This window comes from Microtus oregoni, unplaced genomic scaffold, assembly GCF_018167655.1.
Source record: "Microtus oregoni isolate MIOR12 unplaced genomic scaffold, Mior012 000020F_ref0000438, whole genome shotgun sequence".
In the NCBI taxonomy this organism is placed as follows: domain Eukaryota; kingdom Metazoa; phylum Chordata; class Mammalia; order Rodentia; family Cricetidae; genus Microtus; species Microtus oregoni.
Genome location: NW_024543079.1, coordinates 40,172,239 through 40,196,988, shown reverse-complemented (window position 1 = coordinate 40,196,988; position 24,750 = coordinate 40,172,239). Strand labels below are relative to the sequence as shown.

Sequence of the window (24,750 nt, the reverse complement as noted above, 5' to 3'; positions counted from 1 at the left end):
TGTGAGAGAGAGAGAGAAAGAGAGAGAAAGAGAGAGAGAGAGAGAGAGAGAGAGAGAGAGAGAGTGTTGGATCCCCTGGAACTGGAGAGTTAGAGGCAGGTGTGAGCTGCCATGTGATTGAACCCTGGTCCTCTGGAAGAACAGCTAGTGCTCTTCACTACTGAGCCATCTCTCCAGCCCAGTTTAAGGTCATTCTAGCTGCTGTGTGGGTGAAGGACTGCAGGGAGGGGACACTTCTAACTTCCTAGCTGGCAGATGATGGAAACTAGGTAAAAAGTGGGCAGGCTCCAAGTTACATTTTTCTGCTTTAGACTAGAAGGTATACTTTATGACCGGGGCACCCTGATTCCTTCTACAGTGTGCCTACTATTTCAAGGGAGAGACCAAGCTATCCCTGGGAAAATGTTTCCTAGCTCTGAGGGCAGGGGATGGATCACAAACACTGTTTTCCTATAATCTTCGCTTTTTACACAAACTTTTGTATCAGATCAATTGTGTTTGGGCCACTAAACTAGAAAAGCACCCGACTGTACCCACCACCAGAAAAAAAGCCTCAGGCAACATGTGACAGCTACACCACACCAAGCGGTGTAAAAGTCATTGCCCAGTCCACAGGCTACAGGGCGGGAACGAGTAAGGCTGCCTATCTCAGCAGCACAAGCATCAGCAGAGGCGGCCGACGGGAACCCCGCCCACCAGCCTGACAACCAATCGGATCCCAGCATCCGCTCGCCCCTCTACCCCTACGTTGGAGACGCTGCGCTGCGGGAGAGCTGCTGCGGGGCGGGTGCTGAGTGCAGGAGAGGTGAGTGCTGACCCGGGAAGGGTGCGGGCACGCGTTCTTTGCGTGCTGAGGCCAGAGCCGTAGGCCAGCGTGGTCTGGAGCTACCTGGTCACCCGTTCTTCTCTGCCCGGCCCTTCTCAGGCTGGGTGGCAGCCAGCAGGAGACTCGGCCCTGGAAGACGGCCGTTACCGAGTGCAGACGGTCAGAAAAGAAATTGCATCTCGTTCAAAAATGATATTGGCTTCCGGCCTTACGTAGACTGAAGGGTGTATCGCACGGGGTCCGCGAGACTGAGACTAAGCCGGAGGTTTACTTTGAACTCTGCCCTGGAATCTTGGGTGACGGTCTGCTTCTGGAGTGTCCTTTAATCTCTCCTAGCTGCGCTTTACGCTTCAGAAACTGAGCGGGGGGGTGGGGGGGATTCAAGACTGTGTAAGGATTACATTGTAGGTTGCATGCTACCTGAAGAACTCAGAAATGAGGCTGAAGTTATCTACTACTTAAAAAAAAACTGAAGCTGGTGGTGGCGCCCCCTTTAAGTCCCAGCATTCAGGAGGCAAAGACGGGCAAACCTCTAGTCCTAAACCAGACTGGTCTACAGAGTGAGTTCCAGGGTTACAGGATTGTTACATAGAAAAACACTGTCTCAAAGACAAACAAACAAAAAATAAAGCGTTATGCTTATGCAGTTTTAGATGCAGATATTTTTCCATTTAACATGACATTAGATTTGGGACACATTAGGTAACCTCTTGGTGTCTCATTTGTAAGAAGTAGGGATAAGTTTAATGCTTGCTAGGTAGGATGACCATGTAAGGCAACAGGATTTTCAACATGAGATTTAATATTAGTGCTCATAATATTATACAAAGCAAACAATAGTGTACTGGAAAGTTCCTCTCATAATTAGTGAAATTTTCATAATATTGCTTCCAAGAAGTTTTTGAAATTATTGAACTAGAATACTAGAGCTTATTTTATTATAAAAGATTGTATTAGTAAATATGCAAGTACTTTTCTTACATTGTACATTCCAGAATAAGACATACTGAAGTCTAATGGTAGACAAAGTATTATCAAAGAGATTCTGAGAGCCAAAAAACTAGAAATATGAATGAGTGCTGGGTAGTGGTGGCACTGTCCTTTAATCTTAGTTCTCAGAAGGCAGATTTAGGCGGAGCTCTGTGAGTTCAGGACAGCTAGGATACGGAGAAACCCTGTCCTAAAAATAACAAAGAAAAAAGAAAAGAAAAAGAAATATGAATGACTAACAACACTTGAGCTTTTAGAACTAAGAAGCAGATTTGCTGAAACTTCCAGGACTCGGGACATACTTATTATTAATAGTCTGATGTATGTAATCCCAGACTTAACTGTATTATCATTATATTTTACTCTATAGTTCTCATAGCACAGGGCTGAGGCAGGAGGGTTGCTGAGAATTTAAGGCCAGCCTAGGCTGCAGAGTGAGTTTCATGCCAGCCTGGGCTACAAAGTAAAACCGCCGCTCAACAAAACTCACACGCAAATCCTGATAAGACAGAGCAAAGTGGAACAAAAGGAAATGAATTGTTGATCTTCACAGAGAAACCCTATCTCAAAAAACCAAAGAGAGAGAGAGAGGAGTAGGGTTTTTTTTTTCTTAATTGTAAATAGATTCTTTCCTCAGAAAGAGCTTAACATATGATATTACCAAACCTGAGCAGAGGTGTCTCAGGCTGGCTGTGTTTGATATCGCTGTGTGGCTTCACAACGTACACAGTATGTGTGGCATTTTGTCACTGTGATAGGAAGCTGATTGTCACAACCCCTACTTAACCCATCATCCACTTCCCTTCTCCCCACTTTCCTGCCAGTATCTGGCAAAATCAAGGGTAAACTACATTTTAATCTATCTCAAAACATCAAAGACCTAATCCTACAAGCAGAAGATTTAAATTTGGTCAGTTTTTTTATTCTAAGGATTATGTAAATGATCAGACATGGGCGTGTACTGTCTTTAGTACTGCCTTTAGAGAGACGTCCTGGTGTTGGGCACTTGCTGAGCATTCACGGGGCTGGTTCTCAGCGTCAGGAGGAATACTGCAGCTGGCATTACTTTCCTCTGAACGTCTGTCTCCATGGTACTTTGGGTTTCATCCCCCCCAACACACACACACACTTAACTGTTTTCTAACTGTGTTTACCTGCCGGTGGCGTCAGATTTGGCCATCTTAACCTTCAGGTGACCACACTAACACTTTCCTCGGCTCCCTTCTCATACTCTGTCGACTTGGCCTTTAGTAAGGTCCCTTTTGCACCGGGTGGTGGTGGCACGCCATTCAGGAGGCAGAGGCGGGTGGATCTCTGTAAGTTCAAGGCCAGCCTGGTCTACAGAGCTAGTTCCAGACAGGCTTCAGACCACAAAGAACAGATAACGTCCTGAGGAGGAGAGAGGAAGACGTTGCCAGAGACGTTCTGAGCACAGGCCCATAGGAGTCACGTGGTCTTCCCAGGGCTTTCTTGGGGTTGCCCCAAGTAAAGGTTGGGTTTTGGTTTTTTTAAGGTTTATTCATTTACTTTTATTTTTCTCGCATGGGTGTTTTGCCATCTGTCTGTATACCACAGAGGCCAGAAGAGGGCACTGGATCCCCTGGAACTGGAGTTACAAGTAGTTACACCGTGTGGTGCTGGGAATGCAGGCTGTGCTCTTACCGGCTAAGGCGTCTCTCCCTCCAGCCGCAGCATTTCACGTGTCTTATCACTACACTACCCTAAGAGGGTCAAGTCCCAGGGCTGGCAGTGACTAGAGTGCCTCCCTTCTCAGCCTGCTGGAGAGACACACAGGCAGGAGACAGGGGGGGGGGTCCTTCTCCCTGTTTTTATCGCCTCTGGTCATCCAGCTGCCCTGGATATAGTTATATAAGTAACACATCTACCAGGTCTAAATGAACAAAATAGTTAATCTTTACAGCATTCTCCTTGCAACCCTAGTTAACCCTAAGGCTAGCCCCGGATCAGGGTGCACCATCTAAGATGCCTGGCGGAAGAAACCAGCCCCTAGTCCCCCCACCCGTCGGCTCGCTCTAGGGGTTCTGTGTCAAGAATGCACACTCAGCACGCTAGCCAAAGAGCCTGCTGAAGTTAGTGCTGCTGTTCTGTTGCTTGCCTTTTCTCTATTTCCATTTGTCTGTTTCTTCCTTCTGCCTGTGACTCCTGATCGCCCGGAAAGACTGCTGAACGGTTCTTTTACCTAGAAAACTCAGGTAGTCAGCCGAGCGGGAAAAACGGTACACTTCACTTCTCTCTAAAAGTAAGCTAGATAAAAGGCTGTGATCTCACCAGGCGGTGATGGCACATGCCTTTAATCCTAGCACTCAGGAGGCAGAGGCAGGCGGATCTCTTCAGAGCGAGTTCCAGGACAGGCTCCAAAGCTGCACAGAAACCCTGTCTCAAAAAAAAAAAAAAAAAAGGCTGCGATCTCCAAGCTGGAACGTAGAGAAGTGCCTCACCCCATAAAGACATGTCCCCAGCTGTCCAGGATAGTGCACAGACCCTCTCTAGACATTTGCTGAGATGATATCCCCACAGCACACAACGCCTGTCTGCGCTCTATGAGCGATCATACAGTTCGCGAGCTTCAGGCAAGGGGCTGGAGGTTGAAACACACAAAGACACACACACAGAGAGAAACAGAGACACAGACCTCTAGTCACTGGTAAGAAGTCCTTTATTCAATAGCACCACGGAGGCTCATATACCCAACACAGTCAGATGGGCCAACAGGTGAAAACCTTATCCTCTGATCCTCAAGGCAACACGTGCTCGTGAAGCAGAGCTGGTAAACAACTTTGACACAGCTTTCAGTAACTCAAATCAGAAGGAAAGTAAAGATCTCTAGCAGGGAAGAGCAGCTGGAGGCCAGGACTCCAAATGGTCCCAACAAGAAAGTTGGCCTCCGGCAGCTCTAGAGAAGATACCAGCCTATGTACCAATCATTCCTGGATGGCCAGAGGTGGCAATGGCACTGGGGACTGATGATGAAGAAGAGGTAGGGAAAACTGGGTCACATAGCTTAGTTGTCCTAGTCAGCTTTTCTGCAGTAATAAATCTGATCAGAAGCAGCTTGGGGGAGGAGTGGGTTTATTTGACTTACAGGTTACAGTCAGTCATCAAGGGAAGTAAGGGTAGGAACTCAGGCAGAAGTAGCCTGGAGCCCGGAACTGAAGCAGAGACTGTGGAGAAAGGCAGTTTTCCTGGCTTGCTTCCTCTGCCTTTCTCAGTTACCTTTCTTCTGCAGCCTAGGACCACCTGCACAGGGACGGCACTGCCCACAGTGGTCTGGCCCCTCATGTAGCAGTTAGCTGTATTAAGAAAATGCCCTACAGACATGGCCACAGACAGGCTCCATAGCTGACGCTCCTGCTCTAGGGCATGCTCTCCAAATTGCAACATTTCCTCCAAGAAGGAAGGGAAGGGTCACACAGCAAGCAAAATGTCCCAATGTAGGGGAAAACAGGAACTTGGAGAGATTCTTGAGGGTCCCCACCCAGCAGTTAAAAAAAAAAAAAAAGGAGAAAACGATTGCAAGGGGTGAAGACTGATCAGCCAGGCTGCAAAAAGAAATCCTTAGCTGGACTCACTGTCCACCGCAAGCCGCGAAGAGAACATCAGGCTTGTGGGTTTCAGGAGTTTACCCCTGTGCTGTTGATTACCCCAGCTCCTTTGAATAACCATCACTACACCCCTGTTGACAACCCCAATTAAAAACTTACTCGCCAAATTGGACATGGATACAGTTGTGCCTTAGGCTATCCAGGGCCCCCCTTCTGAGGTGAGCAGAGGTGGTGTATGCCTTTCACACAGCAGTTCCCTCTTCCCAGTTCCCCCTGGCAGTGTTGACATCCGAAGCTGGGAGAAAACCGTCTTCATAGAGTCTGTGCCAGCGTCCCCAGGGTCCTGAACCTCTATCTTTACAGCCACCAGCGGGAGAGACCAGGATGAATGCAGAGGTGAGTTCCACACAGAGGGCCTTAAGGGATCCTTTTGCTGCCGTGCGCCTTAGTTCTCTCATGGATTCTCCTTTTCCCTCTCAAGATTTTTCAGAAATACTCCCCGCTAGGCTACCTACTTGTTTGTGGCTGTGGGTGATGGAGGAGAAATGGTCTCCCCTGAGTTTTTATCCGTGTCCACTGTCACGATACTGTCTCTCCCTTTCAGTCCCTAGCCATGAAGTGGGGGGTTTTTATCGGCTGTGTGCTCCAGGCATGGTATGGTGCCCCCCCTCCAGACCCAAACAACAAGACCAGCTGATCAAGGATATTTCCAGTGTTCCTTATTTCACATGTTCAATATCCCTCCAAACACGCCCCCACCCAAAGAGTTTAGAAACAGCCCAAGCAGGTAAACATTTTTCCTTTATGAAGCAGGGAAGAAAAGTTAAAGTGGCTGCTTTCTGACTCAGGCAGAAACAGCAGTGACCTTGTAGGTGTCATTTTTAAGCAGAGAAGGGAGGTCTGTGTTAGATGGGCTAGGATGTGCTAGTGAAGAAGGTAGGAGTATCTGTCCCAGAGGGACAAAGGACTGCCTTTGGATGGAGAAGAGACAGATGTGGCCCGTGAGCAAATGGCACTTTATAAAGGTAAACGGGGAAGCCCCATGTTAGGATGAGGTGTTTCATTTTAATTGGACCTGTTAATTAGGTGAGCCAAAAGGGGCTTTTGAATGCTGGGTCTTGGTAGTCAGATCAGAGGGAGGAAGTGGCTAAATAAGGGAATAGACCTCTAGGTGGCTAGCTTTAGGAATATAATCTAACTGTTTTTAGCAAGGCGGAGAGAATGAGGAAGCAGGGCAAGGCCTGCCAGAGCTGCATGCTGGATTGGGTTGTTATCCCTTCAGTCACAATCAGATGCTCTGTCCAACCAAGCAGGTCTTCCTTCTCCAGTGCAGTTCACACAGTAATTACACCATTGTTGAGGACTCCAAAGTCATTGTGGCCTAAGACAGTCTTAAATGCTGGAAATCCATTTAGACCCCTGACTTAGTTATCAAGATTTACACCCCATAACCAGTGTGATTTCCAGACTTGGCTTGTGGCTGTAATGGTAAAATAAATTAATTTTTTTCATCCAAATTATTTTTTGCAACTTTTGAAAGTTAGAATATAATTGCATCATTTCTCCCCTCACTTCCCTCTTTCCATAACCCCCCCCTCATTAAATTCTTTCTCAAATGTATGGTCTCTTTTTCATTAATTAGGATTGTTACATATATATATGCACATAAATAGAACTGGGCTTAATGCAGTGGCAGTAACTTTTATATTTGGATTATAATGTGTTGTTATTATGTAGTGGTGTGGGACAATGGTCTGTATTCTGTCAATTATATTTTAAATAAATGCTGATTGGCCAGTAGCCAGGCAGGAAGTAAAGGCAGGTCAATAAGAACAGGTGAATTCTGGGAAGAGGAAAACTCATTTCTGCAATCTGTAACCCAACCACAGAAGAAGCAACATGTGACTGTCTTGACCAGAAAGGTACCAAGCCACGTGGCTAACATAGATAAGAATAATGGGCTAATATAAGTTATAAGCATTAATAAGAAGCCTGAGCTAATGGGCCAATCAATTTATAGTTAATGTAGACCTCTGTGTGATTTCTTTGGGACTTAATGATTACGGGAACTGGGCAGGACAGAAAACTCAGTCAACAACGTAGCTTTTAAAATGGACTTTCCTCAGTATACCTTATTAACGTCTATCTTCTAGTAGTACACTTAGTTACTGTTTAAGGTACCAGAATATAGTGAATATGAAGGTAGCTGGAACTCAGCCATCGTAAGGACTTAACATGGGTCTTGAGTCTGGACAAAGACGTCTTCCTGTGGGCCCTTGTCTGTCAGCGTCCTGCACAGCAGCTGTTGCCTCTGAATGACCCCGTGTCTCTAGATGCTGAACCCAGGGAGGGTGGAGGCCTCATATCAGCCTGGGTGTTTGCAACAGAGAATCCCCTTGTCTGTGAAGAGGTCATAGATAGAGCCAAGTGGGCAGAACCTTCTGGTTGATGCCCAGAAGGTCTTCAACACAGAGACATGGCAGAGCCCTTTCTGCGTGTTTTGGTTCCAGGTCTCTTGTGTCTGACACCTGGTTTCTAGGGGAGTCACACCCCAGCTCTTGTTTCTCTGGGTTACCACCAGCTTTCCTTGCTTGCCAGAACCCAGCCTAGCCCTCTGGTTTGGTGTACTCCATTCAAATCCTGGACCGTTTTCACACCCGGCACTGGTCTTTGGTATTTCAGCCTGGGAAGAAATTTGGTGTGGTCGTGGTTGGTGTTGGCAGAGCCGGCTCCGTGAGAATACGGGACTTGCAGGATCCACACTCGTTAGCATTCCTGAACCTGATTGGTTTTGTGTCTAGGTAAGTCCCAGCTTGGTTTATGCTCCACGATTCATAGAAATCACAGTGGCTGGTAACACCACGGGACATGGATGTTTCTAGATCCAGGGTAAGGGAAAGCCAGCTTCTCCAGAGAACCACACACAGAGTAGTCTCTGGAGACTCTCTGGTTCGCACTGGTTGGGGAACTAGAGTCAGGGACCTACAGCTGCATGTCCAGTGAGCCAGTGAGCGATGCCCAGTAGACCCCACGTGGAGCAGTACGTGGTCTGTTTACTACAGAAGGCACAGCGACAGCGTGAGGTTTGGCCTGAAAGAAGCTGTATGTGGCTTAGCCATTCTGCCATTTGGAACAGTCATCCCAGTGGATTTGCACGTTATATTCCTTATGCTATTCTCACTGCTGTTTCCAGCCCCAGTTCAAGATAAGAAAGCACAGACACAGAAAGACTCTAATCCTGTTGGGGTTACAATAACTGGAAAACCCAAGAATTACATTTAAGGAAAAGTGTTTGAGTCTAACACTAAGTGTTCTTTTCATGCTGGTAATTGAGCTGAACTTTTTAAATTAGTTTTTTTAAAAGTTAACATGCAAATTATTAGGTCTCACTATGGCTTTTTTTAATAATTTATTTAATTTTATGCACATTGGTGTGACAGTGTCTGATTCCCTGGAACTGAGTTATAGACAGTTGTGAGCTGCCATGTGGGTGCTGGGAGTGTTTGAACCCCGGGCCCATCTGGAAAGGCAGCCAGTGCTCTTAACCACTGAGCCATCTCACCAGTCCCCCACCGTGGCATTTTTAAGCAAAAATTGTCCTAGTTGCTTCTTCCCCCTCAACTTCCCATCTCCCTGCGCTCACACTTCTTGCTCCTTTCTGCTTTTATTGCACTTTTCTGTGTGGATTGAGACTGTCTGTATTTGGGAAACAGACGAGAACTTGGAAGCCTTGATGAAGTACAGCAGATTTCTTTGGAAGATGCTCTCTGCAGCCAGGAGATTGATGTCGCCTACATCTGCAGTGAGAGTTCCAGCCACGAAGACTACATAAGGTAGGTTTCTTCATACAAGTAGGCTTTGCCTTACACCTGGAAAGAGGACTGAGGAAGCTAAAACTATGCAAATGGGACTTAATGGTCAACACACAAAGTTCTGGATGTTCTGTGACCTGTTGTCAAGCTAGGTGGTGGTGGCACATTCCTTTAATCCCAAGATTCGGGAAGCAGAGGCAAGCAGATCTCTGTGAATTCCAGGCCAGCCTGGTTTACAAAGCGAGTTCTGGTACAGCCAGGGCTTGTTCTCTTATTCTGGTTGGTTGGTTGGTTTTTTGAGACAGGGTTTCTCTGTAGCTTTGGAGTCTGTCCTGAAACTAGCTTTTGTAGACCAGGCTGGTCTCAAACTCACAGAGATCCGCCTATCTCTGCCTCCCAAGTGCTAGGATTAAAGGTGTGCGCCACTACCACCCAGCTTAACCCTTTCTCAAAAATAGAGGGGAAGGGGTGAAATAAACCCTTTCCTCCCTAAGTTTCTTTTGGTCATAGTATTTATTGCAGTAATAGAAAACAAACTAGATTTTTTTTAAAAAAAATTATGTTTTGTTTGTTTGTTTTTTGGTATGAGAGCTCCATCTGCATGTATCCCTGCATGCCAGAAGGGGGCGTCAGGGCATCGGATCCCATTATAGATGGTTGTGAATCATCATGTGGGTGCTGGGAATTGAACTCAGAGCCCATTGAAGAACAGTCAGTCCTCTTAACCACTGAGCCAACTCTCCAGCCCAGCAAACTAAATTTTTAACACTGATGAAGAGTCAAATGATTTCATAGCTAGAAAAGTTCTTTCTTACAGTAAAGACAAAGGTTGAGGCATAGATCATCCTTACTCTGCAGGGCACTGACCCTTGGCTGCTTGTCACACTCACACGCAAGCTCTTGTGCATTTGCAGTGTTGTGTTCTCGGATATACAGGGCACTTGCGTGCTTACTTGAAGTGTTTCTGTTTCCAAAGGCAGTTTCTGCAGGCCGGCAAGCATGTCCTCGTGGAATACCCCATGACTTTGTCTTTTGCAGCGGCCCAGGAGCTATGGGAGTTGGCTGCACAGAAAGGTGACGTATTCTCTGACTCTGGTTTCTAGGGTACCATCTTTCTGCCTTCCGTGTATGCTGTCTTATCTGCATCTGCTTTGGTGCTAAGAGCTCCCCATGTCCCTCTTGCCCCCAGGCTCCAGATGCGTGAGGAAGTGTGTCAGAGGAGCTGGTAGTCTCTTTGTTCCAATGGAACAGTGGATTGGCTTCCACATGTGATAGTGCTGTTGATATTTTGGCTTGCCCAGACCGGAGTGATCGATTGTCTTATATGTATTACTATATAGTTTCTTTGCTCCATTAAGGGAGTAAGTATTAGATGGTCACTGTATGCCAGGAAACTCTTTCAAGCACATTGTATGCTTAGTTCTCATAAGAAGTTGTGGAGGCAGCGTTCTTTGTTTGCTGTTACTGTCACAGGAGACCTGAGGTTGGTGGTTCATTAAGGAAAGAGACTTTCTTAGCTCATGCCGCTGGAGACCAGAAGTCCAGAATCAAGCGGCTGTGCCCGTTTGGTATCTGAGTTTCTTGTATTCTCCACACAACAGAACTCAGAGCAGCGTGGAAAGACCCAAAGTCTTGATATTCTGTCTTCTATTTTATTCATTCTACTTTGAGGCTTCCCCCTGAATTTTCTAATTGGGTTATTACATTTTTAAATTCTGTCTTCATTTCCACTTGCATTCTCTTCTGTCTCTTGATTGAATTCAGATTTCAAATCCCTAATTGTTCTTGCCATTGTTCAGATTTATATTTGTGTTTTCTTGGTCATCACTTGGGTGTTTGTTGCTGTTCTGTTTAAATTTATTGAGTTCATTGTTTGCTTCTGTCTTTTTGTTGTTGTTGTTGTTGTTCTGGTTTTTTGTATACAGGGTTTCTCTACAGCTTTGGAGCCAGTCCTGGAACTAGCTCTTGTAGACCAGGCTGACCTTGAACTCACAGAGATCCCCCTGCCTCTGCCTCCCAAGTGCTGGGATTAAAGGCACGTGCCACCACTGCCTGGCTTGCTTCTGTCTTTTTTAAACTCCATCAGTTGTATAAGTTTGGTTGTTCTTTTTAATCTGTGTCCTGGGGCTGGAGAGATGGTTTAGCAGTTAAGAGGAATGGTTGCCCTTCCAAAGGACCTAGGTTCAATTCCTAGAACCTGTCTAGCAGCTCATAACTGTCCCTAACTCCAGCCCCAGGACTTCTGGTGTCCTCTTCTGGCCTCCACACGTGTAGTGCACAGATATAACATACATGCACTCAAAACACCCATACACACAAAGTAAAAATTAGGTTTAAAAATTTAGCTCAGTGTCTTGGGATTCATTTAAGTAATACTCAATGGAGAACCCTCTATAGAGCTGCTGGGTTTTGAGAGGAGGACATACTGTCTTAGCACTTCAAGTTGTGTTTTTCCAATGAGATCTAGGCACGTGTACTTCTTGATGGTGTATCTAATACAAGCTCCTAGGCTGCCTCTGTTGAATAGAAGTGTGTTTTATGTCAGGTCTGAGGAGTTATTTAATATCTTCAGGTTCAGTTTGGGTTTGCATGGCTATCAGGGCTTACTGAGTACCAGCCTCAGCGCTCCCTCAGGGCTCAGAACAGGACGTCTATAGCAAACTGGCTTAAATAGGGGGGTCTGAGGGGCTGAACAGATTGACTCAAGCATACTCTTCCTCCGCATGTTTCTTTATTCTCTGGGCGAAAAAGAAGGGGTATTCCCCCACAAGGCTTTCAGTTTACATACACATACAGACATAGTTAGCAATTCCATAGGCAATGACAGTGATACCAAACATACATTTCACGGGGTCACTCAAACGTAAATCTGATAAGGAGGTGCTCCTATTCCTAAAAATGTCCCCGCGCAGGCTGGCGGAGCCCGCCATGAGAAAAGCGGCTACAGTTTCCCACCAGCGGGAGGGCCGGCTGCGGCGGGTAACAGACACATAGACACAAAAGATAGGCATAAAGGTAACATATTTATTACAGGAAAGAGGGAGAGAGAAAAGGAGAAAAGAGAGGAGGCAAAGCCGTGTGTACACCGGGAGAGAAAACGAGAGAGAGAGAGAGAGAGAGAGAGAAAGAGAGAGAGAGAGAGAGAGAGATGGCGGGCGGAGGTCAGAGGTAAAAAAGGAGTGGGCGTGGCTAGGGCAGGGACCGAAAGAATAACAGGTGCCTTATATCTTAGAGGGGGAGCCATGGCTGGGAAGCTCCCCAGTGGATAAATGGGACTTCAGATCAGTGCAGAATTCTAAGAGGTTTCAGGCCCTAACTACATTTTCTTTTTTTCTTTTTTTTGTTTTTTTTTTTTTGTTTTGTTTTGTTTTTTGCTTTTTTCGAGACAGGGTTTCTCTGTGGTTTTGGAGCCTGTCCTGGAACTAGCTCTTGTAGACCAGGCTGGCCTCGAACTCACAGAGATCCGCCTGCCTCTGCCTCCCGAGTGCTGGGATTAAAGGCGTGCGCCACCACCGCCCGGCTACATTTTCTTAAGTATAACAGTTAAGCTAGAAGGTTGTGGTTAATAACTGTAGAGAAAAGCACAGCAGTGCTCTTGCACTTTCTGAGCACTTCTGCTTCCTTCCCTGGGCATTATGGTAACCATAGTAACCAGCGCAGGCTGGGAGGGAGGTGAAAGTGCTTGATGTGTCCTGTCTTGCTAGCTCAAGTAAAGGGGATTTTTTGAAGACCTTTCTTCCAGCCCCAGCAGGGCACCCAGGTGAGAAGGAATTTCTTCCTCTGGGGCCGAACTTCTTTCCTGTATCTCTAGTGTTAAAGGCATAAACAGTTAATCTCCTGGGCTGTGATCTTATGTTACTTGAAACCAAGGTGAAGGGTAAATACAGACTATTAAAAGCTTGTTAGGGTAGAGCAGACCTACACCTTCCTGAGTCTGCTGCTAGAGAATTCAGGGCCGCCCAGACCTGTTTATCAGCAAGAGCCACCACCGCCCGGCTCTGAGGTTCTTTTTTTTTTTTTTTTTTTTTTTTTGGTTTTTCGAGACAGGGTTTCTCTGTGGTTTTGGAGCCTGTCCTGGAACTAGCTCTTGTAGACCAGGCTGGTCTCGAACTCACAGAGATCCGCCTGCCTCTGCCTCCCGAGTGCTGGGATTAAAGGCGTGCGCCACCACCGCCCGGCCTCCTACTGAGGTTCTTATGTGACCACATGTTTGCAAGGCTCCTCTCTTTGGGAAAGTCCTGCCAGTAAGGATAATGGTGGGGGACTAGCTTTATGTAGATTTGACTATGAGGACAAAGGTTTGGCTTTCACACCAGAGCCCCACCATGTGACAGAGGTCACCCAGTTGCCTGTACAGGAAGAAGTTATCTCAATGAATGATTGACACACACTGGGATATTTCAGGATGAATCCCATTATGGAAGGGAGAAGAGCCATGGCTTCCCACGCTTTCTACAGACTTGACAGTGACTTTTCAAAAGACGGGTGTTCCCGAAGCTCTGCAGATTGGGTTTCTCATTGGAATACACTCCCATGAGTTTGTCTAGTGGTCTGTCAGCTATGCTTTTCCTGTATAGTCTTGTGGGCTTGTGACACATGGGAGGAACAGGCTGATTCTAGTTCAGTGGTAAGCAAGAAAGCATAGTCAAGCAGTGATAAGAAATCAAATGGTATAGACATGGCTGCATCTGTTTGACCTGGTGTGCAGGAGGTGCTACCCAAGCTATGTCTGGGAGTGAGGATAGCATAGGTAGGTCAGGATCTTGGCCACTAAGCAGGCTGACTAGGCTGGCAGAACAGTCTGTGCCACCAAGGCTAGGTCTGAGGGCTGGGTATGGTGCAGTCAGGTGAGGTTCTAAGAATTCACCAGGATGAGCCAGTGCACAGTGTGTGATCTGTTTTAGGTCTGAGGATTAGGGGGAGAGCAGGCAGTCTAGAGTCTAGGAAACTCTCTAGACCAAAGCATAGGATGTGTGACCTGGGCCAGGCCAGGAGGTATGTGGTATGGATGGGGCAGGATCTGGTGGACTAACCAGACTGTCCAAAGGAAACGACCCTTCTCCCTTTAAATCTATATTTATTGACTAGTCTTTCCTGTCTTCCTCCCCCACCTTCTGGTAAGCATTATTCTACTCTACTTCCCTAAGTAGACTAATGTAAGACTGGCTTCTTACATTCCATTTAGTGAATGGCATCACTGTTTTTCTTTCTGCACACGGGTCATTTCATAATACCCTCTAGGCTTACCCACATTACTGGAAATGATGGACTTTCAGCGTCACTGTGGAAGGATTCTGTTGTGGGCAAGCCCTGGTTTATTTACTCTGAATCTGTGCACTGACTCTTTTGAAACAGTGCAGAGGTCTCTCTGACATTCCATTCTCTGTGGTTTGCAGAGGTGGGAAAGGGGGGGTGGATCACGTTAGGTCTGTTTGGAACCCCGTGAGGAACTTCCACAGCGTTTTCCCGTAACGACAGTAAGCTGTAAGCCACGCTAGCAGTGTGTAGGGGACCACTCCCTTCTGTGCACATCCTCGTCAGCCATTTGTTTGACCTTTTTATAATAACCATTATAAATGGAATGAGGTGGTATTTCATTGTGAGCTATATTTTCATTTCTCTGATGATAAAAGTTGAACATTTTTCCCTGTAACTGCTGGCCATTTGCATGTTTTCTTTAAAAATAATTCTATGGATATTACCTATTTTAAATTTTGATTATTATTACCATTTTTTCTGTTGAGTTCTCTACATATTCTAGATAGTAACCCCTTACTGAATCTATATTTTGCTGGTATTTTAACTCATTTTGTAAGTAGTGTTTTTATTCTGTTGTTAAACATAACATTTTGGTTTGATAACATGCCATTTGTGTGGGTTGGCGTCTATAGTCTGTCCTTTTGTGTCTTACCTAAGCAAACTTTGCCTAGTCCAGTTATGGTGATTTGAGTAAGAAGTAAGCTTGGATTTGAACACTTGGTTCCCAGTTAGTGGCTCTGTTGGGAGAGGCTTAAGAGTTAGGCCTGGAAGTTTGAGATTAGATAGCCTTGTCCTTTTTCCCATTTGCAGCTTGGTCCTTTTGTTTAAAGATGTGCTCTCTCAGCTTCCTGCTTTGTTGCCGTGTCTGCTGCCTGCTGCTGTGCCTGTTGCCATGACTACTACCTGCTACCTGTACCATGTCTGCTGCCATACTTACTGCTGTGCCTGCTACCTGTACCATGCCTGCTGCCTGCTGCCATGCCTGTTACTGTGCCTGCTGCCTGTTGCCATGACTTCTACTCTAATGGAATCTTTTTTTTTTTTTTTTTTTTTTTTTTTGGTTTTTTTGAGACAGGGTTTCTCTGTGGCTTTGGAGCCTGTCCTGGCACTAGCTCTTGTAGACCAGGCTGGTCTCGAACTCACAGAGATTCTAATGGAATCTTAAACTCTTGATGAGTTATTCCTGGTGATGGTATTTTCTCACAGTCACAGAGCCAGAATTCTCAAGAATTTACCATATATTTTCATCTATTGTTTCCTAGTTCTTTTTTTTTTTATTTATTATGTATACTGTGTTCTGTTTGCATGTATGCCTGCAGGCCAGAAGAGAACACCAGATCCCATTACAGATGGTTGTGAGCCACCATGTGGTTGCTGGGAATTGAACTCAGGATCTTTGGAAGAGCAGCCAGTGCTCTTAACCGCTGAGCCATCTCTCCAGCCCCTGTTTCCTAGTTCTTGAGCTTATAGTTAAGTATTCAGTATGTGATGAGCTGATTTTTGGTAAGTGTGAGTGTAGTGTTTTGCATGTGAGTATCCACTTCTCCAAAGAGCATTTACTGAAGAAGTCATCCTCTGTAACGTTTGATGTGGCAGCGGTTTCTTCATGCGATAGTAAAGCACCAGGAACGTACAAGGATAAAACTGTCAAAATGTCAAAGGCTTTTGATGCTTCAAAGAAAAGATGGAAGAACGGCAACCTTTGCTGTGGAAGCTGTGTGCAGACTGCGTCCTCGAGAAAAGTTTCCATTCAGAATATCTGCAGGATTCCACAACTTAAAAACAAACCGAGTAACCTGACTCAGAAAGGTCATGTTGTAGAAATTTTTGTTTTCCAAAGTGGAAAACAAGTAAAACCGCACCAATCTTTAAAGAAATGCAAATAAAAACTACAAAAGATATCACATCTATTGGGATATCTGAAGGGGTCTCTGTGGCCACCATGGCCATTAGAGCAACGAATCTCAGGAGGCGGCACACCTGACCCTGAGGAGTTTATTTTAGGCACAGATTAGCACAGCACAGTCTGGTGAGAATTTTCCTGGCGGTAATTAATTCACTCCCATGTGCATGGTGAAGCTTAAGAGGAGACTCCATCAGAACACTCTGTGAAGCACATGTAACACCTTCCGTAAGATAGATTGACAGGCTCAGGATAAGGCCTGCACACAAAGGTCACCAGGCTCCTCACCCCTCTGCTTTCTGTTATCTGCCAGCCTTCTAGGCAGATAACAGGTTATATCCCTCCCTCGTGCTTAAACAAACCCTAGTGCTTATCTGTGAGCACAGGAACCTCTGTGCTTCCCACTATTGTAGGCAGAGTTTTTCTGTAGCCGCTCTCAAATAACGACTCAGAGACTTAATAGTAATTATAAATGCTCGGCCAATAGCTTAGGCTCGTTACTGGCTCTTACATTTTAAATTAACCCATATTATCTACCCTCTGCCACATGATGGTTCCTTCTTTCTTTCTTTCTTTCTTTAAGATTTATTTATTATATATACAATGTTCTGCCTGAATGTCTCAGTATGTGGGTGCACCCCTCGTGGTCATTGGGGATGATCTATTGGGAACTCAACAAGGCCAGCTGGACTGGGTCTGAAAAAGCATGGGATAAAACCGGACTCGCTGAACATAGCAGACAATGAGGACTGCTGAGAAGTCAAGAACAAGGACACTGGGTTTTGATCCTATTGCACGTACTGGCTTTGTAGGAGCCTAGGCAGTTTGGATGCTCACCTTACTAGACCTGGAAGGAGGTGGGAGGTCCTTGGACTTCCCACAAGGCAAGGGAACCCAGACTGCTCTTTGGGCTGATGAGGGAGGGGGACTTGATTGGGGGAGAGAGAGGGATATGGGAGGCGGTGGAGGGTAGGAGACAGAAATCATAAATAAATAAATAAATACATACATACATACATACATACAATGTTCTGCCTGCATGTGTCCCTGCAGGCCAGAAGTTGGCACCATTTCTTATTAGAGATGGTTGTAAGCCACCATATGGTTGCTGGGAATTGAACTCAGGACCTCTAGTAGAACAATCAATGCTCTTAACCACTGAGCCATCTCTCAAGCCCCCTTTTTTTTTCTTAGTTTTTTGAGACAGGGTTTCTCTGTGGCTTTGGAGCCTGTCCTAGAACTAGCTCTTGTAGACCAGGCTGGCCTCAAACTCACAGAGATCCACCTGCCTCTGCCTCCTAAGTGCTGGGATTAAGGGTATGCGCCGCCACCACCCAGTGGTACCTTTTTTCAACACAGAACATTCATCTTTCTTCTTTCTTTGTCTCTCGTGACTCCTGAGACTCCACCCTTCTTCCCAACAATCCTGCCTAGCTGTCAATCAGCTTTTTATAAACAGTGAGCAACACATTTTCACAGTGTACAGAAGGATTATTCCACACCACATTACTGAACAGAAAATAAGTGTTCACAAGGATTCAGAGATGTTAGAAGCCCGTACACTTTAATGTCAGCTGGGGCGTGTAAAGGAGGTGTTGCCCTAACATGTGCTCTGGACCCTGCCTGTAGACATACTGTGTGCAGTTCTGGAGGGAGAATGACATAACCTCCAAGCACAGCTGTCTGTACACCATGGATAATGGCCACCTTCATTCTGTTTTGTCACAACAGGGAAAGTCCTGCATGAGGAGCATTTGGAACTCCTGATGGAAGAATTTGCATTCCTGAAAAAGGAAGTAACGGGGAAAGAGCTGCTGAAAGGGTCTCTTCACTTCACAGGTCAGTGCGAGGCAGGCCTGCAAGTCACCTGGGAGGTCCTGACACCACAGGGAGCAGAAACCATCCGGGTCAGTTGTCACCTGGGCAGTCTTGGAGCTCTCAGAGCCCAGGGACCTCTGCTCTGGTGCAGCTTGGTTCTTGACTTCACACAGCTTCTGTAGTATCATTTCAGGTCATAGCAGAATGAGGAAAAGTTAGTAGGCATATCAAAGCTGAAGATAAGAAGCAATTGAAGAGATCAGGTGCAGATGAGGAGAGGAACGCATTCCTAAGGGCGTCAGTGGTACCCACATTCATAATTTATGTCACTAAATGAGTAAAGGGTCTGGAGAGATGGTTCAGAGGTTAAGGGCACTCATGGCTGTTCTCCACAGACCCAGGTTTGATTCCCAGTATCCACATGGTGGAATATAACTGTCTAGAACTCCAGTCCAGGGGTCCAACACCCTGGGAGGTGCTGCAGGCATGTGGCACACAGACATACATGCAAGCAAAACACCCATACACAGAGAAATGAAGAAAAAAACTTTAAAAAGAGATTAAAGGCATAGTTCATTAACCATTTTAGTAGGTATTATTTTTTGAGAACTTCATACAAGAACAATAACATCTATATTAATAACTTTTCTAGTTATGGCAAAACACCTGACACAGGCAACTTAAGGAAGTGCTCCTTTTGCTCGCTCTTCAGGGGGCCCTTCAAGGGTTAGCAGTATATTGTCACCTGAGAAGGCAGCTTCTGCCACTCTCCCTTCTCCCCACTTCTTCCCTTTCCCTCCTCCCCCCTCTTTATCTCTCTCTCTTTCTCTCTGCCTCGCTCTCTGCTCTTCTCCCTTCACCTCTTTCCCCTCCATAACCCTCTAAATCAATACCCACTTTCTCTGCATGGTGTGCCTAATAGGTCTCTGTCTCTCACCCGCTGCACTGGCTCTCTGCCTGGGACCCGCTGCCTTTGTGGCCTGCTGTGGACTCCTGGCCTGCCGTCCACTGCTGCCACTTGGGACCTACAGTGTTTTATCGATCACTGTACACATCTGTGCCATGAGGCCGGATGTCCTCTTGCTCATTCAGCTGTTCTCCATCCCCACCTTCCCTGGGCATGGATCTTTGCGAGACAGTCCTTTTCCTAGCTCTCTTAGCATGTGTGATCTCTTGCAGCTAGCCCACTGGACGAAGAGAAATTTGGCTTCCCTGCATTCAGTGGCATTTCTCGCCTGACCTGGCTAGTGTGCCTCTTTGGGGAGCTTTCTCTTATTTCTGCCACCTTGGAAGACCGAAAAGAAGATCAGTATCTGAAAATGACTGTGCAACTCGAAACCCAGAGCAAGGGGTGAGTTGTAAGAGACTTCCTAACGTTCTCGGGCACAAAAGGGTAACTCTTGAGAGGTTCCAAAGGACCAGTCCCTGGCATCCAGACCCAAGACAAGTGTCTGCTCCTCTAGAGAGAGCCTTTCCATCCTTTATACCCCCTGAGGTGTGAAGAAACAATGTAAGTTAAATAAATAATGGCTTACAGAAATAAAGCAAGTAACTAAGTTATGTAAGTAATTACTTTAAGCTTTGCTATTATTTTTCTATTTATCTAGCAGCATGTGCAAGAGCATGTGCCCTTGCCCCGTTGCATATTTCTAGTTACTAGAAAATTAAGATACAAGAGACACATTGGTATTCTGCCTTGCCTCAAACCTTAACACCATTATTTGGAAGGATATAATGAAGTTGTCTTAGGTAGTTGGAATAACTCAGATTTATTTTGTCCAGAATTAAAGTAAAAATAGTGAATAAATTACACTCAGGTTACTCTTAGTCATCACTTTCTTTTTCTTAATTTTTTAATTTTTTTGAGATAGGAGCTCACTATGTAGCCCAGGCTGGCCCTCAATTTACTGTATAGACCATATAGCCCAACTCAGACTCGAGAATTTTACTTTAGCTAGAATTACTAACACACCCAGTTTATTCTGTGAACTTTGCAAAATACACATGGAGACTAAGTATTAGATATAGTTTGACCACCTGTTTTGCTACGTTTTAGTATTCAGTGGCATATTTGCTTGAGATCATGATCAATTTAGGCAGAGATTATCTGTTTTCCATGGTCAGGTATCATAGCTCTGCTAATAATAATAATAATGAGAAGCAGCAGCATAGGTGAAGGAATGTCTTGAAGAGCGTTGAGTCTGTGCGCCATGCTGAGGAAGTGAGATGGATCCGTGTTTTGCGCTATAGTACTATTGGAAGCATGGTCACTTGTAGTCTTTGGGTAGTGGTGGCCAGCTGGTTGCCACTGGGCCACCACCGTGAGGCAGCCTTTCAGGGAAGATGGGTCCTGTCCCATGAAGGCAGGTGTGAGTACCCATCTGCTTTCCTTTTTTTAGCACGTGTATGACGTATGTTCATATGTGTGTGCTTACACATGTGCACATGCCTTGATGTTGAGTGCCATCTTCTTCCTTGACCACTTTCCACTTTATTTACTGAGGCAGGTCTCTCACTCAATCTTGCAGATTCTAAGAGTCTAGCTAGCCAGCTCTCCAGGGATCCTGTCCCTCCCTCCTGGAATTACAAGTGGGCCACCCTGCCAGCAGAGCTTTTGCGTGGGTGCTGAGGATCTCAGCTCTGATTCTCATGGTTGTGCCTTCTTTCCAGCTCTGTCCAGTGTGGTTTCTAACATGAGGAATGTTCTTGTCTTTGCAGGACGTTGTGCTGGATTGAAGAGAAAGCGCCCGGTTTAAAAAGAAACAGATATTTAAATTTCCAATTCAAATCTGGGTCTCTGGAGAATGTGCCAAATGTAGGGATCGATAAGAAAATTTTTCTGAAAGATCAGGATCTATTTATTCAGAAACTCTTGGGCCAGGTGTCTGCAGAGGACCTGGCTGCTGAGAAGAAGCGGATCATGCATTGCCTGGGTCTGGCCGATCACATCCAGAAACTCTGCCGCCCTGAGAACTGAGGAGGAAGCTCCGAATACCTGAGAAGGGCTAGGGTTTTGGTTTTATCAACACTTCCATCTATAGCTTTTACAGTTAAATACATTGAATAAACGGAACGAGAGAAGTGTCGTGAACTTCTCTTGTGTTGGGAGTAAATTTGTGCTGGGGCCGTTCGTGAGAGTAAGGGAAGAGTGTTTTGAGGTCATTTCATCTTCCTAATAGCAGCCCTGTTGGATATAGCCAGTGCTGTTTTCAGGCTTGTGGAAAAGCTGGCTTGAAGTCATCCAGGCAGGGAAAAAAATCGATTTGAAGGTCTACCCATGTTCCAAACCCTTGCCTTGAGCAGCATTTCATCCTTTAGAGAATGGGGCTGCCCCTCAGTCACGGGGTCACCACGAGTTGGTGGACGATGCCAACAATAATGAACCGCGCAGCGCTGAGTAAAACGATTACCCGCTTGAGTTTGTTGGGGGTGAGTCTGTGGTGAAGAGGTGAACAACAGAGTCGCCTAGAGCAGGCCTGGGCCTACAGGAGGGGATCCTGGAGAGAAAACTATGACTTGGTGTGGGAAGAATCAGAAACCAGAAACAGGAGGCAGTGTCAGGCAGCAATGTGGTTCTGAAATTATTATTTAACAGCATGATACCTTGGCCAGTTTCTCAGCTCAGGCTAAGTCCTCGGAAGCCACTGGAAACAGGTGTTCTGGTGGCGGCCCTCAAGGACGGGTCTGCAGTCTTCTCCGTTCCTGTCCCTCAGCCTCTGCTGCCTTGAACTGAGCAGAGTGCGGCGAACCCACGCTTGTTGGTCCTCTTGCATTTTCTCCACAGCCTTTATTTTTTTAAAAATATTTATTTATTTATTTAGTATGTATGCAATATTCTGTCTGTGTGTATGCTTACAGGCCAGAAGGGGGCACCAGACCTCATTACAGATGGTTGTGAGCCACCATGTGGTTGCTGGGAATTGAACTCAGGACCTTTGGAAGAGCAGGCAATGCTCTTAACCACTGAGCCATCTCTCCAGCCCCCTACTTTGTTTTTTAACGTACTGCTTTTTAAAATGAACAAGTTTCATTACAGCATTTTCATACATGGGGATCATAGACCAATCAAGTGTTTTAGGCAGGCAAAGTGACACAGCCTTACAGAGTTAAACAAATACAAAATAAAAAAGTGCAACATATCTTTGCATCATTAAACGAATATTCCACAGCATAAACAAATGTAACATCTTAAAATAATATCCTGCAACACCTTTATCACCATTTCCCTGAGGTTATGGAAAGACATTTTGTATCTGGGAATGCTGAACTCTGTGGGACTGGATGAGTGGCCCTGGAGCTGGAGTGCGGATATGGAAGACAGGAAGGAGAGCTCTGCAGTCGCCAGGGCAGGCAGGTAGAGTCTGAACTTGCTGGTGACAAGGAGGGATCAAGAGATTCAGGAGGCAAACTACCCAGCACAAAGCCCATGCCTGAAATAAGCAGCCCCTCCTGTGTTCCTCCAGCAGTGCCGGCTAAATGAAGCCTTGCACAGAAGGGCGAGAGAACACTGATGTATCGTCTTACTATTGCCACCCCTCCTGCAGAACCCACAGGTGCTTATACACAAGACCTCATCTCCAGACAGGCATTGTCTCCTCCTCTTGCTCTTTTTTTTTGGGGGGGGGGGAGTTTCGAGACAGGGTTTCTCTGTGGTTTTGGAGCCTGTCCTGGAACTAGCTCTATAGACCAGGCTGGTCTCGAACTCAACAGAGATCCGCCTGCCTCTGCCTCCTGAGTGCTGAGATTAAAGGCATGTGCCGCCCGGCCTCCTCTTGCTCTTATGTGTCCCGTTTTGAAGGACGTGGCACCCTGGATAGCTGAGGGGAGTAACAGGTGTGATGCTAATACTGAATGGCTACTGGGCACTCAGCTATTGTACCAGAATGGTTTTATTTTTGAGTATTATACAATTAAGTTTACAAATGATGAATTTTATGTACATGGACCAGAGAATTCTTTAAAGGAGCTGCTGAGAAACTCTACAACAGTCCAAGTGGAAACTAGATTCCTGAGACCAGGAGCACATGGTCTAAAGAGCAGACTGTCTTTAAGGTCCCCGCTCCTGGGTGGATGGTTACCCGTGTGGAGCTTCAGGGTGTGGCATTCATGCTGAGGTGCAAGAAGGGAAGAGCAACAACTCCGTGGTAGTTGGCTGCAGCCACACGATAACCCCGGCATCTCTTCACCACCCGAGAACACGGTGGCCTCCACTGCAGGCGTCTCTAAGTGGCCTCAGTCTCCTTGCAACACAAGAACATCAGAAAGATCCTCTGTGCCTTCCAGCTTCAGATTCTGAGGGAAGAGAAGAAATGCACAGGCTATGGCAGACTGAGAACAAAACCCTGAGACAGATTTTAGTGAGGAGACAGCGAATGAGGTCTGTTCTATCAGCACAAGAAAAATCACCTCATGGTAAATAGTTTGTACAAAGCTGCTTCGCCAGACCATCTGCCCCAAGGGGGCTAAGAAATGCAGAAGGGGAGGCCACCAGGAGCCCTGGCACCCATGACTAACCTGCCTGACCTCCTCCACAGGTCCACAACCCATCTCCCAACTGTCACATCCCTGACAGCTGCCTTCTCCACTTCTGCTCAGCACCCATCTTAATTTTCATCTTCGCCTCACGCAGCTGTTTCCCTACTCCCACCCCTGCCTCACTGGTACAATGTGAGACCTGTTGGTACTCAGCATCCACCCACCCTCTTCCTATCAGACCTTCCTAGTGCTCTGTGGCTAAGGCTCTAGAAGCTGGGGGAGACTTAGCTTAGGGGGAGAGCACTGGCCTACATATGCAAGGGCCTAAGTTTGGCCTCTAGCACAAAAGGGAAGGTGCTTCCAGTTTGACCAGTTTTTGATGCTGGCTATGGTGCCCAAGGAAAGAGGAAACTACATCCTAAGACCCAACCACACAGCCCATCTGAGGGGAGTCACTAATTAGAGTGATAGACATGGTCCACATAGGAGTGACTAAGAGTAAGAACGGGGCTGGAGATGGCTTCATGGTTAAGAGCCCTGATTGCTCTTCCAGAGGGACCTAGGTCCAATTCCCAGCACCCACATGGCAGCTCACAGCTCTGTAACTCTAGTTCCAGGGGATCCGACACCCTCACACAGACATACCCGAGGGCAAAACAGAGAGTAAGAAGGAAGATTAAGGTGTGGGATAAAGTGTTTGGGGGAAGTTTCCCTTGCGGGTGCTAAGCTCTGATCTGTGGAAGTGTCAAAATGGCCAAGTCCAATCCTGTATTCAGCCTGACAGGGCATGAGCTGTGGTCACACTGTATTCTTCTGATGACAAGGCCTCTGAGGCCTCTAAAGCCTGCGCCATCACTAGTGACGGGGAGCAGAGCTGCCGGAGCTGGGGGCCTGAGTGAAGTACGCTCACAGCCAGTGCCCGCTTGTCAAGGTGATAACAGTACCCCAGTTACCCACAGTTAGGTTTTGAGCCTTTCTTCAGGTTCTTGGCCTCTGATGTTTGTATCAGGAACCAAACGGAAATATTCCCACTGCCATTGGCGGTTCATGCCCACCACCCCTACCCCCATAAATTTTTTCGTTTTTAAACTGGGTGGTGACAGT

General features: G+C 46.3%; 2 protein-coding genes across 3 annotated transcripts in view; one reads left to right on the top strand and one right to left on the bottom strand.

Moving 5' to 3' along the window:
* Nucleotides 1-755: 755 nt before the first annotated feature.
* On the top strand, nucleotides 756-21,262 carry LOC121460306 (biliverdin reductase A). Of its 2 annotated transcripts, none has more exons than XM_041670634.1 (8): nucleotides 756-805; nucleotides 5,647-5,775; nucleotides 8,062-8,180; nucleotides 9,093-9,212; nucleotides 10,168-10,265; nucleotides 18,085-18,192; nucleotides 19,351-19,522; nucleotides 20,890-21,262. In XM_041670634.1, exons 2-8 carry the CDS (start codon nucleotides 5,764-5,766, stop codon nucleotides 21,146-21,148), a joined length of 888 nt encoding a protein of 295 aa, XP_041526568.1. In that variant the 5' UTR covers nucleotides 756-805; nucleotides 5,647-5,763; the 3' UTR covers nucleotides 21,149-21,262. The 2 variants fall into 2 exon arrangements, with proteins under 2 accessions (XP_041526568.1, XP_041526569.1); XM_041670635.1 differs by having other exon boundaries at nucleotides 763-805; nucleotides 5,743-5,775.
* A 1,571-nt stretch (nucleotides 21,263-22,833) lies between these two features.
* The window catches only part of LOC121460292 (condensin complex subunit 2-like), a 28,490-nt gene continuing 26,573 nt past the window's right edge, over nucleotides 22,834-24,750 (bottom strand). The window contains exon 18 of the mRNA XM_041670606.1: nucleotides 22,834-23,463. Coding sequence (XP_041526540.1) covers nucleotides 23,404-23,463 — 60 coding nt within the window. The 3' untranslated portion in view covers nucleotides 22,834-23,403. The remainder of the gene's footprint in view (nucleotides 23,464-24,750) is intronic.